Source organism: Tripterygium wilfordii, chromosome 12 (genome assembly GCF_013401445.1).
Source record: "Tripterygium wilfordii isolate XIE 37 chromosome 12, ASM1340144v1, whole genome shotgun sequence".
Classification (NCBI taxonomy): domain Eukaryota; kingdom Viridiplantae; phylum Streptophyta; class Magnoliopsida; order Celastrales; family Celastraceae; genus Tripterygium; species Tripterygium wilfordii.
In genome coordinates, this window is record NC_052243.1 from 1112501 (window position 1) to 1125925 (window position 13425).

Below are 13425 nucleotides of genomic sequence, written 5' to 3' on the forward strand. Positions count from 1 at the left end.
AAAGTCAAACTCCATAACCAATTATCTCAATCTATTTAATATAAGCAACCAACCTTTTATTAAATGAATTGAATGCATCAACAAGCTACATTTGCCAAAAAAAAGTATGTTATAATTTGGAACTTTAAACCTCAAATTTCTATTAGGAATTCATACCCTAAACAATCAATTATATTGATCGTTTTGGAGTTTCAGTTCCCGTGAATACATCGGATTACCTTCACAGATTTATTCCTCTCAAACCCAACAAATGGATTAAGCTCAACTCACCGATGAAAAAGGTATAGTTGATTGTTTAAAGATGGACTTATCCCCATAAACAAGGAAGAGTCCACACATATTTTTCAATGTGGGATCTTCAGCAATTTCGAAATTTTGCAGCTGAGGAGTTGAATGCAATTTTTAAGCTCTAACGACCTCCCCACAAGTCAAGCATGTGTTCCTCATGTTTTGTACAATCACAAGGACTCTAAAATTAACCTAATTAAATAAGTTCACGGGAAAATGTATCTATACACTCACATCTATATATAAGATTTAACATAATTCGGCGTTTTGATACTTTGTTCAGTCTATGTAATCCGACGTAGTCCAGTGAAGTGACGGTTGTTCGACGTAATTTGGTGTCTGGGAATCTTTGGATGGTCGTTATTTGTATTTTTGTAATTCATCTTTATGGTAGTTGGCTCAAGTGACTTAAGGTTTCAAATTCTCTTATCCTTTGAGTAAATGAATAAATCGGGTTAATGACTTTAAAAAAAAAAACATAAGACTTTTTTTTTTAGTACAATTACAAACACAATATACGACACACCACCAGATCAAGCCTATGAAAGTACAGGTGTCAACAGGCCCCACGCAGGGGCCGACGAAGCCCACACACCTCCTTGTAAATATTCGGAGGAGGTGAGACTAGAACCCATGACCTCAGTCAGGGACATGCAAAGTCATTGCCACTCAACCAATGACTCATTTGTAAAAAAAAAAACATAAGACTTATATGCATATATATATATATATATATATATATATATATATATATATATGTATGTATGGTAATTCATGACCTCTATATATGGTAATTCATGACCTCTAGTTGAGAATTTGATTCACTAATGAATTTTGGACCCCACAAAGCAAATAATTCAAAACCATCCATATCATATCTTTAATAAAGGAATTCATATTTAATGGGGTTTGTTTCAACTTTCAACTATTACCTATTATACATCACTGCATACCGTTTTGGGCCTTTGGTGTTTTTTTCCCCCACTCCAACATTAAGAATTTTAGATTGAGTGTGACACGATTGGAATAAATTATCTTTGACTTAATTCGTGTGCATTTCAATAGTTATAATAAAACTATAGAACTATACAAATAAATAAATAAATATTAAATTACATTAATGTATGACATGCCATTGCAATCCTACAAGGCGACATTACTAAATTAATTATAACTGGCACACCAAGTTTATGTGAAGGTTGAGTGTCAATTAATTAACCTTGGTATTTTTTTTTTATTTTTTTACAATTTATTCCTTAATTGTTCGTGCAATATATGGATTATGGACATATGAACATTCATATGCCCATAACCATAGGAAATTTTTTTTTATATATTTTATTAAGCAAAAACATTTATACCCTTAATTTGCATGTGTTTATGAGTCAATCCAATGTAATTGAGCATGACACTTTTTTTAGTTGAGACAACAATATACAAGTTTGTCTTTGAACAGCTGACCGCATGCACATAAGTTTCACACCTGACGACAGAGTAATTTTGGTCAAAACTCAATGCGTGACTGCAAAGGCATTATTGTCAGTAGGAATCGAACGAACTCTGAACCTTCCGAGTTCTTACGATTTGGCTCCAAAGAGATTTAGCATCAGACTATCATCCAAGGGGTTAATTGAATATGACATGTTAAACATAAAATGTTAAGTTTGGGAGGAGAATTTGAGATGGTCGGAGAGGGGAGTGTTCGCGAGAGTTCCCTCATTAAAATTGGCCTACAAGAGTTAGCACTAAAGTAGTTTGTGTCTATGAATAAATTTTCATGGCAACAGCATTCCTAAAACAATGAAAAATAAAAAAAAAAGTTAGGTAGGGTTTATCATCTTTATTGATATGGAAAAAGTGTAAAAACATAATCGTATATGTTTTTTATCCAAACTATATCATCATCATCCGAGTCTTTATTCCAAAAGTTTGGGATGCGTTATATGACTCTATGAGAAAATCAATGGAAATTCACTATGTGTATACGTTTTTGCCATTCATTATTATTTATGATCATACTTTCACCAACTATTATTAAATCCATATTATTTATTTCTACTTCCAAACATGTTTTTTAGGTATTCCTCTTATTTTCATATACTCTCTCATACAAATTCTCTCCATTTTCTTCACCATTGCACTGCTATCTCTATGATGTACATGTCTATCCCATCTTAAATGATTTTCTCGTAACTTATCTTTAATTGGTGTTACATCATTTTAACTTTCATAGATTGGTAAAATTTAATCTGACTATCGATCTACCATAACCCTCCTCCTTTATTCGAATTTGGGATTGATTGTAAGCGCGGGGGTTAATGAATATTCAAACTATGGAAAGCCTTTTGGCCTCAGTCATAGGTTAAGTAAATAGTAATCAATTCATTTGGGCTCACTCACATTCTTGACATGCTCCTCTCCCCCCATTAAATAAGGCCATAAGGATTAACCTGGTCATATCCTAATCCAACTTAACTAGGTTGCACAAGGGTATATTCGTCAATTCAGCCAAATGGCATGTTGTGCAATTTTGATGCAACAATAGGGGCAATTGTTTACAACAGCCTCTATAAATACCAACTCCTCCCCTTACGATTTCACACCTTTTCATTTCTCTCTCGCTCTCTGTCTCTCTCTCCGTCTCTCTGTTCTCTCTCTCGTTCTCCTTTAATACAAAATCCTGGCCGTCCATTTCAAATATCCAGATTCCGTCCACTGTTTCTCCGATCGTTCGTTTTGTCACCGTCGGAGCCAATTTTTTTTTAACCTCTTTACTTTTTTTACTGTGTACCATTTTTTACCGGGGTAACCCGTCTTGATTGATTTTTTTTTTTGGAGTGGTGACGTGGCATGCACCCAAACGACAATGAACACCAAGACCATGCGCCTGCCTCCCCGTCGCTTTTTGACGCCCAGTAAGCGCAAAGAGCCAGACGGTTTTCGTAACTCCGTTAAACCGTCAATTACAACGACGACGGCCCCACCACCAACAACAACAATCCCGTCCAAATTACCCAAGCCGACCACAGCCGGCGCCTCCTTCGACAAGCCGCCTACGTTGCTTCCCGCGCCGGCTAAATCCAATCAGCTCATCGCCGGGTACCTGGCCCACGAGTTCCTCTCCAAGGGCACGCTCTTCGGTCAACCTTTCGATCCGGCGACGGCTCGAGCCGAGATTGTGGCTAAGAAGCAAAAGGCGATGAGTGCAGAGGTGGAGCCGAGCGGAGGAGGAGGAGGAGGAAGTGTTGAGCCGAGGAGGGAGGACAAGTGTGAGAGGTACGTGGATATATCTGGTTTGTTGAAGAGAGAAGGGACCCACATAGAAGGTATAGTCAATCCAACCCAGCTCGCTCGCTTCCTGCAGTTGTGAATATTTTGTGAATGAAAGGGTAAATCCTGCTCGTCGTTCCAACATTTTCATCGGACAAAACCAATCAATGTGACTTGTGACAGAGGCATCACTCCTCTGTTCTTTCCTTTTTTGTAATTGCAGATTATATATGTCTGCATGAGTGCATGACAATTGCTACATGCATGCAAGTAGCTAGCTAGATCCTAATCTTTTGCAGGAGATCGACGAATAATTTCTTTCAATCTTGTTCAGAAGAAGAGTATAATTTGAGCATTAATGGTGATGTTTGTTTGATAGATTTCAATTTGAAATTCATGAATGCACTCTCTGTTTCCAATGGATTAAAAGGCACTCTCCAATTCGACATACTCTTAAATTCGCATATAACGGTGTATAAATAATTCGAGTAAGTGAATGAGTGATATGATGTAGGTAAAATTTGACAGAGTGATGCGGCACACCTCCTCTTAAATTGTAGAATGCGAAATTCATTCATATTGGAGAATTGCAAAGTTCCCGGATCCGTTTCTAATATCTGTTTGGATTAAGGCACTCTTCAATTCGAAATATTTTCGCATATAATGTTGTATAAATAATTTGAGAAAGTGAACGAGTGATATGATGTAGGTAAAATTTGACAGAGTGATGTGGCACACCTCCTCTTAAATTGTTGAATGCGAAATTGAGACGTTGCAGAATTGCAGAGTTTCCGAATCCATTTTTACTCTGTATGAGAGGTTAGGTGACATGTCTTAATTTGATATCATCTTCATTTCTTGCCTTATATGCCTCATCTGAAAATTCTACATTGTCTTAAACAAATAAAGGAAAATAATTCAAGGGATATATAAGAAAATCGTATGCATGAATCCGTTGTTCATTTCCTTTTCTTTTTTTTTTTTAACTCTTATTGTCGGTAACAAATTATAAGATGGTATCAGAGTAGCAGGTCTAGGTTCAATATGAGCTTTCACAATTTATAAAATCCATTTTTTGGATATCCATTGAGAAGTTGTACCATATGCTTAGGTTTAGGATTTTAATTCATTATGTATTAGGTCGTGGATTGTCCAGCCTCACAAGGTGAGTATTATATTATGTTATAAAAATGATGTGAAATGTCTCAACCTAACAAATTAACTTTGGATTGAATAACTACGTAACATATTATAATAATAACCATATAACAGTGTTTTACGCTCCGACTGAATTGTTTTTGGTATGATAAAATATAAATAGACGGAAAAAATATAAGCACGAAAATTTGGAGGAAAGCATGGAGAAGGGAAGATATGATACAGAAAACAAAAAAAAGTTAGTTGCCATATTTTGGTAGGTAGTAATATCTTGATCAAATCGATTACCTTTTTTTTTATAATTATTATTTAGACACGAGTCAATAGTCATGCTTTGCAAATATTTATATATTGTGGAATATTTTTATAATATTCTTGGAATACCAGGGTGGATTAATTGTAAATTCCACCACAAATCTTAACTTTTACATAATGTTCGAGCATAAAGAACTGTATTGATTATACAATTTTCACAAATACAATATGAAAATATGTCCAAATAGGCAAATAAATATGTCCGGTACTAACAACGAGAGATGATTTGGTTGGCAGTATTCAAAATTCGATTATAATGAAAAACATATTTCTCAACGATATTTTAAAAAAGAAAGTCTAATACTGGGCCGGTGCTTGGGCTAAATGGGCCGTTTCTTGTATACGAACGGGCCGCATTCCCAATCAAAAAGGTCGTTTTATATTCATAAAAATAAAAGAAAAACAAAACAAAATGTTGAGCCGGGTAAAATAAATACATAGAAATGAAGGGGTCAAAAATTGAAATAAAGAAAAATAAAGGGAACTCTCTACTTTTCTGAGTTTCTCACTGATCTGGATCGCCTCTGCTTCCGGCGAACTCAACTCTCTCTGATTTTTTTTAGGGTTTCTTGCGGAATCAGCGAGAGACAAAAACGCATAATGAGAGGATTGTTGAACAAGCTGGTCTCTCGCTCTCTATCCGTTGCCGGTCAATGGCAACAACAGCAACTCCGTCGCCTCAACATCCATGAATATCAGGTTCTACCCCCTTCGTCTTCTTGTTTGTTTACAACTTTATAATACGTACATATAGTTTTATCTCTGGTGTTTGAATCTGACTTGACTGCTGCAAATCTCTTCCTCACGCTGCAGTCTTGTATGTTTCTATTGAGTTAACGAAAATGGAGGAAAGCTATGTTTGATTTTTTTTCGTAATTACGAGCTTCTCCGTTATTTTGGTAATCAAACTGATGTTACAAATGGGACCTTGCGATCTTATACTCCGTTATGTTTGTATATCTCTGTGTTTGAGTAGCTCGGAGTACTTGAGATATAGATTGTTTATTAGATATGTTTTGATGACTTCTTGGTATTTTGAGTCAGGGGGCTGAGTTGATGAGCAAATACGGAATCAATGTTCCTAAAGGAGTAGCTGTTTCATCCATTGATGAAGTTAAGAAGGCAATTCAGGATGCCTTTCCCAATGAAAACGAGGTAATGTGCAAATATCCTTGTTTGTGTTTAAAAAAATCTGCAAACATCCTTGTGGACAATGAGAATGATTCTTACCTGAATGTTACTGAAAATCAAGGTTATTTTAGAGTCTTATAATTTGTTATCTAATTTAACAAAATCAGTGGCAAAAACAATGTTTTTAAGCTCTCTCTGGAACAATGGTAATTGTTTTTATTTAATCGGGCCGGAATGAATATATTGCAACTCTCTACTCTGATTTTGTTTCAGGTGGTGGTTAAAAGTCAAGTTTTGGCCGGTGGACGAGGTTTAGGAACATTTAAAAATGGTTTTCAGGGTGGAGTTCACATTGTTAAGACTGACCAGGTTGAAGAGATTGCTGGTACTGAAGATTGATTTACCTGTGAAAATGATGTGAAATTTACTGGTTCTTTTTGTAGTGACACAAACTCAGATACTTTAGTGAGTAAGATCAATGGTTGTCTTTGCCAAGTGTAATCACTCTTATTGTCGGAAATGGACATACTCTATGTGCTTTTTTAGAAGAAACTTGCAATCGATGTTTGATTGTGTATCATTTATGGAGGACCTTCCATGCCATTTTAGAGGTCTGCGCCTTGGCTTAACATTGTGTATTGTTTGTTCTTCGTTTAAGAGGATGCAGATTTTGAATAATAGCACTTCTTTCATGTCCAAAGAGTCTTAGTTAAATGTTGCTTTTTTTTAATTGTTGGTATTTTTATAAACATGCATGCAATTCTCAATTCTCAATTTGCTATTTGCGGTAGCTTGCTATTCCTGTCCCATCCATACTATTTAGTAATTTTCTTTTCTTAGTTTCTTTAGCTCATATTACTTGTTCAGCATGGTTAACTGTATGCAAGGAGATACAGAAGTGGCAGTCTCTTAGGTTTTATGATGGTAATTTTTTCAGCAGTTAACTACTTTTTTTTTCTCCTTATATTCATTGCCTGCAGGGAAAATGCTCGGCCAGATACTTGTCACCAAGCAAACTGGTTCACAAGGCAAAGTTGTCAGCAAGGTTTGGAAGTGGTTGATCTATTCCATTTGGAACCTATGTTGGCATATTGCCTTATTTTATGATTATACCCATACGTCAACACAATGTTTTTATTCTTGGTGAAGATTTGGTCTTTGTTTTGTGATTGGAACTGTTTGTATTGTTTCAACTATAATTGCCTGCAATTCTAGTATTGGAAATTGCTATTTGAAAGAGCTATGAGAAGTTCTTGGTTGATGATTCATTTTGTTTCTTTTCTTTTGGCAGGTTTACTTGTGCCAAAAGTTGTCACTTGTTAATGAGATGTACTTTGCTATAATGCTGGATCGTAAAAGTGCTGGTCCAGTATGTTTCCAGTCTTGTGTTTGTTGCTTTATATTTGTGATTAATGTCTTTGGCGCTTTCTAGCCTCTGCAAGAGTATCCGAGATTTTTTATAAGTCATCATCCTATTGGAAATGATAGTTTTGATGAAAGATATGCACATCCTGTTTTTCAGCTTATAATTTCCTGTGGAAAGGGAGGAACCAGCATTGAAGATCTTGCAGAAAAATACCCTGACTTGATCATTAAGGTTGCCATCCTTTTTCATGCTTGCGTTTTTAGCATGACTGTTGAATGGTCTAGTTGTGTGTCACCAGTTGTCATCATGTGCATCTCCTACTATTTGTTTCTGTAGGTACCTATTGATGTTTTTGAAGGAATTACTGACGAAGATGCTGCAAAAGTTGTCGAGGGTTTGTCCCCTAAGGTGGCTGACAGGAATGATGCAATTCAGCAAGTGAAGAAATTATATAAGCTTTTCTGCGAGCGTGACTGTACACTGTTGGAGGTGAGTATAATTTTCCATATAACATAGTTGCTACTTGCTAGTGCTTTATGCTCTCAGAATAGGTCAAAAAACAATTAATAATGTGGTTCCTGGTTTTACCTTGGGGTTATGGAGAAAAGAGCAACTGCCTGGTAGTTAATTATATTTGTATTTGTTTTTATAAAGTTGGATTCTTTAGTGTGAGACTTTTTCTCTCTGGACAGATCAATCCCATGGTGGAGACTTCTGATAACAAGTTGGTAGCAGCCGATGCTAAAATGAACTTTGATGATAATGCTGCTTATCGCCAGAAAGAAGTATTTGCTCTTCGTGATCCAACACAAGAGGATCCTCGGGAGGTTTGGTGATACTTATATCCTTGTTTGTGTTGACCATTCTTTGCTATGATAGAATGCTCTATGTTGCCAAATGAAAGTGCATGGGTTTGAGGCCACTTCGTGCAAAAGTTAGGAAGATTAGGTCATTATTATAAGATCACCCCTTGGCTCTGCTTAGGTACTACTATCACATCTAGAGTGTGTTATTCTTTTTTCTGCTCTTCCCTCTACCTTTTGTTTTTCATATGTCCTGGTGATAACATGGAAAAGTAATCCAAGAGTTGGTTATGTCTTTGCAATAGATTGTCAACTATGTAACTTTTTTGGCAGAGTGGGCTGAAATTCATATTTTTTAGCATTTAAGAAGCATGTGTGTGCTTGAACTAAGACTAAATGAAGATGAGATACATCATTTATGACATTTCCTTTGTCCCAGGTTGCTGCTGCCAAGGCAGATTTAAACTATATTGGCTTAGATGGAGAAATTGGCTGCATGGTGAATGGTGCAGGTCTAGCCATGGCTACAATGGATATAATTAAGTTGCATGGTGGAACACCTGCTAATTTCCTTGATGTAGGTGGGAATGCATCTGAAAATCAGGTAATGATTAAGAATTTTAACTTAATACTGCCATTGACTATTTGGATTTCATGTACTGAACACACACACTTGTTTCATGCTTGCTTCAATGCTGATATTTATTTGTTAGTGACTTACCACCAAAAAAGATAGTGATTAGTGAAAGAGGTGATGGTCAAAGATGTAGAAGTTGTTTTTATTTTTGACTCGGAATTTATGATGGAAAAACTGGCTTCTAACATGCCTTTGTCATGAAGGAGATGACATTATGCCTTAAAGGCTAAATTTGATTATTTGCTCTTTCCATTCATAATTTACGTGAACAGGTTGTGGAGGCTTTTAAGATTTTAACTTCTGATGAGAAGGTGAAAGCAATTTTGGTGAACATATTTGGAGGAATAATGAAATGTGATGTGATTGCCAGTGGAATTGTCAATGCGGCCAAACATGTAAGGCTTGCGTTGAATTGTTTCGTTCAAGTTAGCAGAAAAATCCTTGTTCTTTGATTTTTTTTATGATTCAATTTCATAAGCATTGTTTATTCTGCCCATATTCATAAAGTTTTGTGAAAACATTATTTTGTTCATGAGCATGAACTTTCCCTCCCTTGTGTACTAGGTTGCGCTTAAAGTTCCAGTGGTGGTCCGTCTTGAGGGCACCAATGTTGACCAAGGAAAGAGAATTTTGAAGGTAAGTGTAAAATTCAAATATCAACGGAAAAAAAAAAAATCCTAACGTAACTTTGTTTTTAAATGGAGCTGGCAACAGTTATTTATGCTGCTCACTAATGGATGTGCAGGAAAGTGGCATGACTCTAATCACTGCAGAAGATCTCGATGATGCTGCAGAGAAAGCAGTTAAAGCTGCTGCAAGTTGAGAAATCAAGACCAGAGCCTGTTCGTGGTCATCCTTTTCTTCGAACCCTTAACAAGTTTGGAAAATTGAACGTATTGGGCCCTAATAACAATGACAGCATGGACATGGGTTCATTTTTTTGGATCTCTGGATATTCACTTTCATTGGTTAAGAATCTGGTGATGTTTCCTTAAAATGTTTCAGGTCATCTGATCTAAGCGGCTTCACAATGTAATTAGGTGGAATCCTCTTACAGGTTTTGGACATGATTAGACTGTCAATTTGAAGAGGCAGTGAAAATTGATCAAATAAATCTTTGATTTCATGAATATCTATTATCTGACCAGATTATTACAAGCATAAGATAAATATTCTAGATATTATTTTCCTTCTTCAACTTCAAGGACTCAGAAATCTTCTTTGAAATGCAGTAAGCTGTAGATTGGATGGTGATCATGGGATTGACTCCGACGGCAGTTGGTAGTAGGCTGCCATCACAAACGTACAAGTCCATGGCCTCCCAGCTTTCACCATTTTCATCAACTGCACCTTCCTCTTCTGTTGTTCCCATCCTGCAACTTCCCATCTGATGTGCAGTAGTCAGGACTCCCCAGTTCTCCTCACTTGACATGAATCCTTCGTGTACGCCTACTGTGTCCAAGAACTCCTCCAAATCCTGTTCCTTTCCAACTTCACATTTAATCCTCTGGCCATCACTCCTGTAAGTACCAACCTCAACAGCTCCTGCATTGATCAAAATTCTCAAAACTCGTCTCAGCCCGATTTTCAGATTTTCTTTATCTGACTTGTGTAATCGATACTTGATCCTACCTTCCACCTTTACTTCTCCTGATCCTTGATCTCTGACCAACGCGAAAGCATTCGCGGTTCTTGGATATCTCACCATTGTGTTCTTCATCTCAATTCCTGAAACCCATGGAAAGATTGTGGCGAACGTGGCTGGCCCCATCAGTGGAGCTTCTACAATGGCATGGACTTCATTGGAATCCTCTGAAACCACCCTGTGGAGTGAAGTGATGATTCCTCCTTCAAACATTTTACCTTCGAATTCCGATTTATCTTCCGGGAAGTATCCCCATGCCATTAGAACCGGGTGGAGGTGAAGGTTCCTGCCAATATTCGGATTCCGCAAGCCACTTGAAACCATTAGAGGGGGTGTCAAAAGAGCTCCACATGCTGATATTGTCACTCTAGCCTCAATTTGCAGCTTATATGTGACTTTCTTGTTTAAGATCTTAGCAGTGACTCCCAAACACTTCCTTCTCTTTCTTGTGTTCATTGAATCCTCCAATATAAATCTCTCAGCTTTGCATCCTGTTAGAATTACTGCACCATTGTCTACGGCATCCACTAACCAGGTAGAATCAGTCCCTTTCTTATCTCCAGTTCTGCAACCATATCCACAAGAACCACAATAATGACCATCTGAAGAATTCCTTGGTGCAGTCTCCACTTTCAGACCAAGTTTCTCACACCCTTTTCGTAGAACTTGGTTCTGGAACCCTTCCTTGGTACAATTTTCTGTCACACCAATCCTTTGACATACAGCATCCATGGCATGTTCATAGTCCGTGCTACCGAAGAGTCGAATCTTGTGATCCACAGACCATTCTTTGAGAACATGTTTTGGGGTTTTGATGGATACAGACCAGTTCACAGCAGAGCCTCCACCAACAGTTGATCCAGCCAAAATCAGGAATTTACCATTGGTGGAGGAAAGCAATGAACCAGACTCATATAGCTCAGACAATGAAGGCCCTTCAAGTGATGAATAATCTGCAGGTGTAAAATAGTTTCCCTTCTCAAGAACAAGTACTTTCTGGCCAGAACCTGCAAGAACTGCAGCTGCAACCCCTCCTCCTGAACCAGAACCAACAATTACAACATCACACTTGATCCTGCAAAATCCATTTTCCGGATCTTCTGAGACTTGTAGGCCTTTTTCAGAAAGAGATTGAACAAGGGTTGAATCATTTTCATTCATAGTTTCTATGATCCCCTTTTGAAGAGGCCTCTCCTTCTGGGTTTCTAGCAACTTGTCCCTTGTGTCTACCTGGTATCCGATTGCTTCCCATGATGGGTTCCTTGAATTTTCTTCAGTCTGCATCAAATGGAGAAATTCAACAAAATCAGAACTAGAAACTGTAAAAAGATTCAATCTTTTATTTGACCGCCCGCAACTCCCATGGACTAATCCCTCAACCCGATGAACTAGTCTATCCACTGGACAATTGACTGTCCGCAACTCCTATGGACCAGTTGAGATCTAGGCCGAGGCGCACACATTGGGTTGAGCAACGACACATCTCGTAAATTACAATAATGGAAACACTCATGAGATTTGAACGCAAGATCTCTCGCTTGCACTGAGAATTATCGTGATCAAGTTCACCATTTCAGCCAGCGATTCATTGTTATAAGAGATAATTAACCATTCAATCAAAATAGGAGGAATCATAAGCAGTACAATATAAGTCACAGATGTAAAAAAAAAAAATCAGATAAAAGGTTGAGCTGGTTGTGAGTCATAACCAATTACCCTGGAGAAGAATGTGTACAAGCAATACATTTTGGTAACCGCAAATACAAGCCTGAGAGGCTTCAGATATTTCTCTTTTGACCATTTCTTGAGAATTTCTTCTCTCCTCTCCAATGGAATTTCAGAGAAGTTGTGAATGTATGGCCATTTCCAATCAAGACAACGAAACCCACATAGCAATAGAGTTCCCAATCTGAAAGAGAGAAACTTCAAGACTAAACGCACTACGAACACAGCATCTGGGACAGTCCTCTTAACCAAAACCTCTGCTACCTGTTTTTTTTTCAAAAAATTATGCATAACCCAATATCCAAAACAGTAGAAAAGACAAGACCCACAAAGAAAGACAGAGACTTGATAAGGAATTTGACCTCATCAGGGATTGGAGGTTGAGACCCAGAAGAGCTGTAGAAGGAATGGAGTTTGGGTTGGTCAACTGCGTGATGTGGCAAGGGAGGAACCAGAGCCTCACAGATGGCAGAGAGTGTTTGGATCTGGGAAGAAGAGAAGCCATGACTGTATCTGTACTCTCTTCTTCCTCCTCTCAGTAAAGGATGGCAACTCTCTCCTTTCTCCTCCATTGATTGATATCTGTGTTGCTTACTTTACTTTCGTTCTTGACTTGACTCAGCTTGTATGTATATCCGGTTTTTTTAGGATTCTATCTACTTCCAAGACGCCATGGATGAGCCAGTTTTCATATTAACATAATTGAAATTGAACACTCTTTAATAAATACAGCTCTTTGAACTTCCAACTAACAACCATTTTTTTTTTTTTTGGAACTTCCAGACAATTGATTATGAAAATTCATGAAATATCCTTAACTCTTTTTCTAAAATTTTTTTATTATTATTACTCAAAATTGATAATCATTTGGATGTTGAATTTGGGTCTAATGTTCACATTAAGCTAACCAACTCGACCAATTGACATCCGCTTGTTAGTCTAAATTTAAAAAAAATAAAAAATAAAATAATTGAAGAACAAAAAGAAATAAAAAAAATTGTTGCGTCCACAATTCACATGTCAGGGGAATAGGTGTCGGTGCCGAACTGGCCATAGCATACCAGACCCTTCTCAATCAAAATTTAAG

At 37.3% G+C, this 13425-nt stretch overlaps 3 protein-coding genes across 3 annotated transcripts; 2 read left to right on the forward strand and 1 right to left on the reverse strand.

Annotated features, from left to right (window-relative positions):
• Positions 1-3154: 3154 nt before the first annotated feature.
• Positions 3155-3658, forward strand: LOC120011209. Its single transcript, XM_038862273.1, has one exon. It carries the CDS (start codon positions 3155-3157, stop codon positions 3656-3658), a length of 504 nt encoding a protein of 167 aa, XP_038718201.1.
• A 1847-nt stretch (positions 3659-5505) lies between these two features.
• Positions 5506-10098, forward strand: LOC120011097 (succinate--CoA ligase [ADP-forming] subunit beta, mitochondrial-like). Its single transcript, XM_038862140.1, has 12 exons — positions 5506-5730; positions 6076-6186; positions 6436-6547; positions 7143-7207; positions 7454-7531; positions 7685-7759; positions 7865-8017; positions 8221-8355; positions 8771-8935; positions 9241-9363; positions 9533-9604; positions 9714-10098. The coding sequence occupies exons 1-12, from the start codon at positions 5632-5634 to the stop codon at positions 9789-9791; spliced, it is 1266 nt and encodes a 421-aa protein (XP_038718068.1). The 5' UTR covers positions 5506-5631; the 3' UTR covers positions 9792-10098.
• Positions 10070-13070, reverse strand: LOC120011096 (long-chain-alcohol oxidase FAO2-like). Its single transcript, XM_038862139.1, has 3 exons — positions 12701-13070; positions 12330-12602; positions 10070-11891 (listed from the first exon to the last, which is right to left on the reverse strand). Exons 1-3 carry the CDS (start codon positions 12908-12910, stop codon positions 10143-10145), a joined length of 2232 nt encoding a protein of 743 aa, XP_038718067.1. The 5' UTR covers positions 12911-13070; the 3' UTR covers positions 10070-10142.
• Between the last annotated feature and the right edge of the window lie 355 nt (positions 13071-13425).

Coding starts and splice junctions, on each gene's coding strand:
- LOC120011209 (XM_038862273.1), top strand. CDS start 3,155: ATGAACACCAAGACCATGCGCCTGCCTCCCCGTCGCTTTTTGACGCCC.
- LOC120011097 (XM_038862140.1), top strand. CDS start 5,632: ATGAGAGGATTGTTGAACAAGCTGGTCTCTCGCTCTCTATCCGTTGCC. Junction 5,731..6,075: donor TCAACATCCATGAATATCAG/GTTCTACCCCCT, acceptor ATTTTGAGTCAG/GGGGCTGAGTTGATGAGCAA. Junction 7,532..7,684: donor ATCGTAAAAGTGCTGGTCCA/GTATGTTTCCAG, acceptor CCTGTTTTTCAG/CTTATAATTTCCTGTGGAAA.
- LOC120011096 (XM_038862139.1), bottom strand. CDS start 12,910: ATGGAGGAGAAAGGAGAGAGTTGCCATCCTTTACTGAGAGGAGGAAGA. Junction 12,603..12,700: donor AACCTCCAATCCCTGATGAG/GTCAAATTCCTT, acceptor AAAAAAAAACAG/GTAGCAGAGGTTTTGGTTAA. Junction 11,892..12,329: donor TGTACACATTCTTCTCCAGG/GTAATTGGTTAT, acceptor CATTTGATGCAG/ACTGAAGAAAATTCAAGGAA.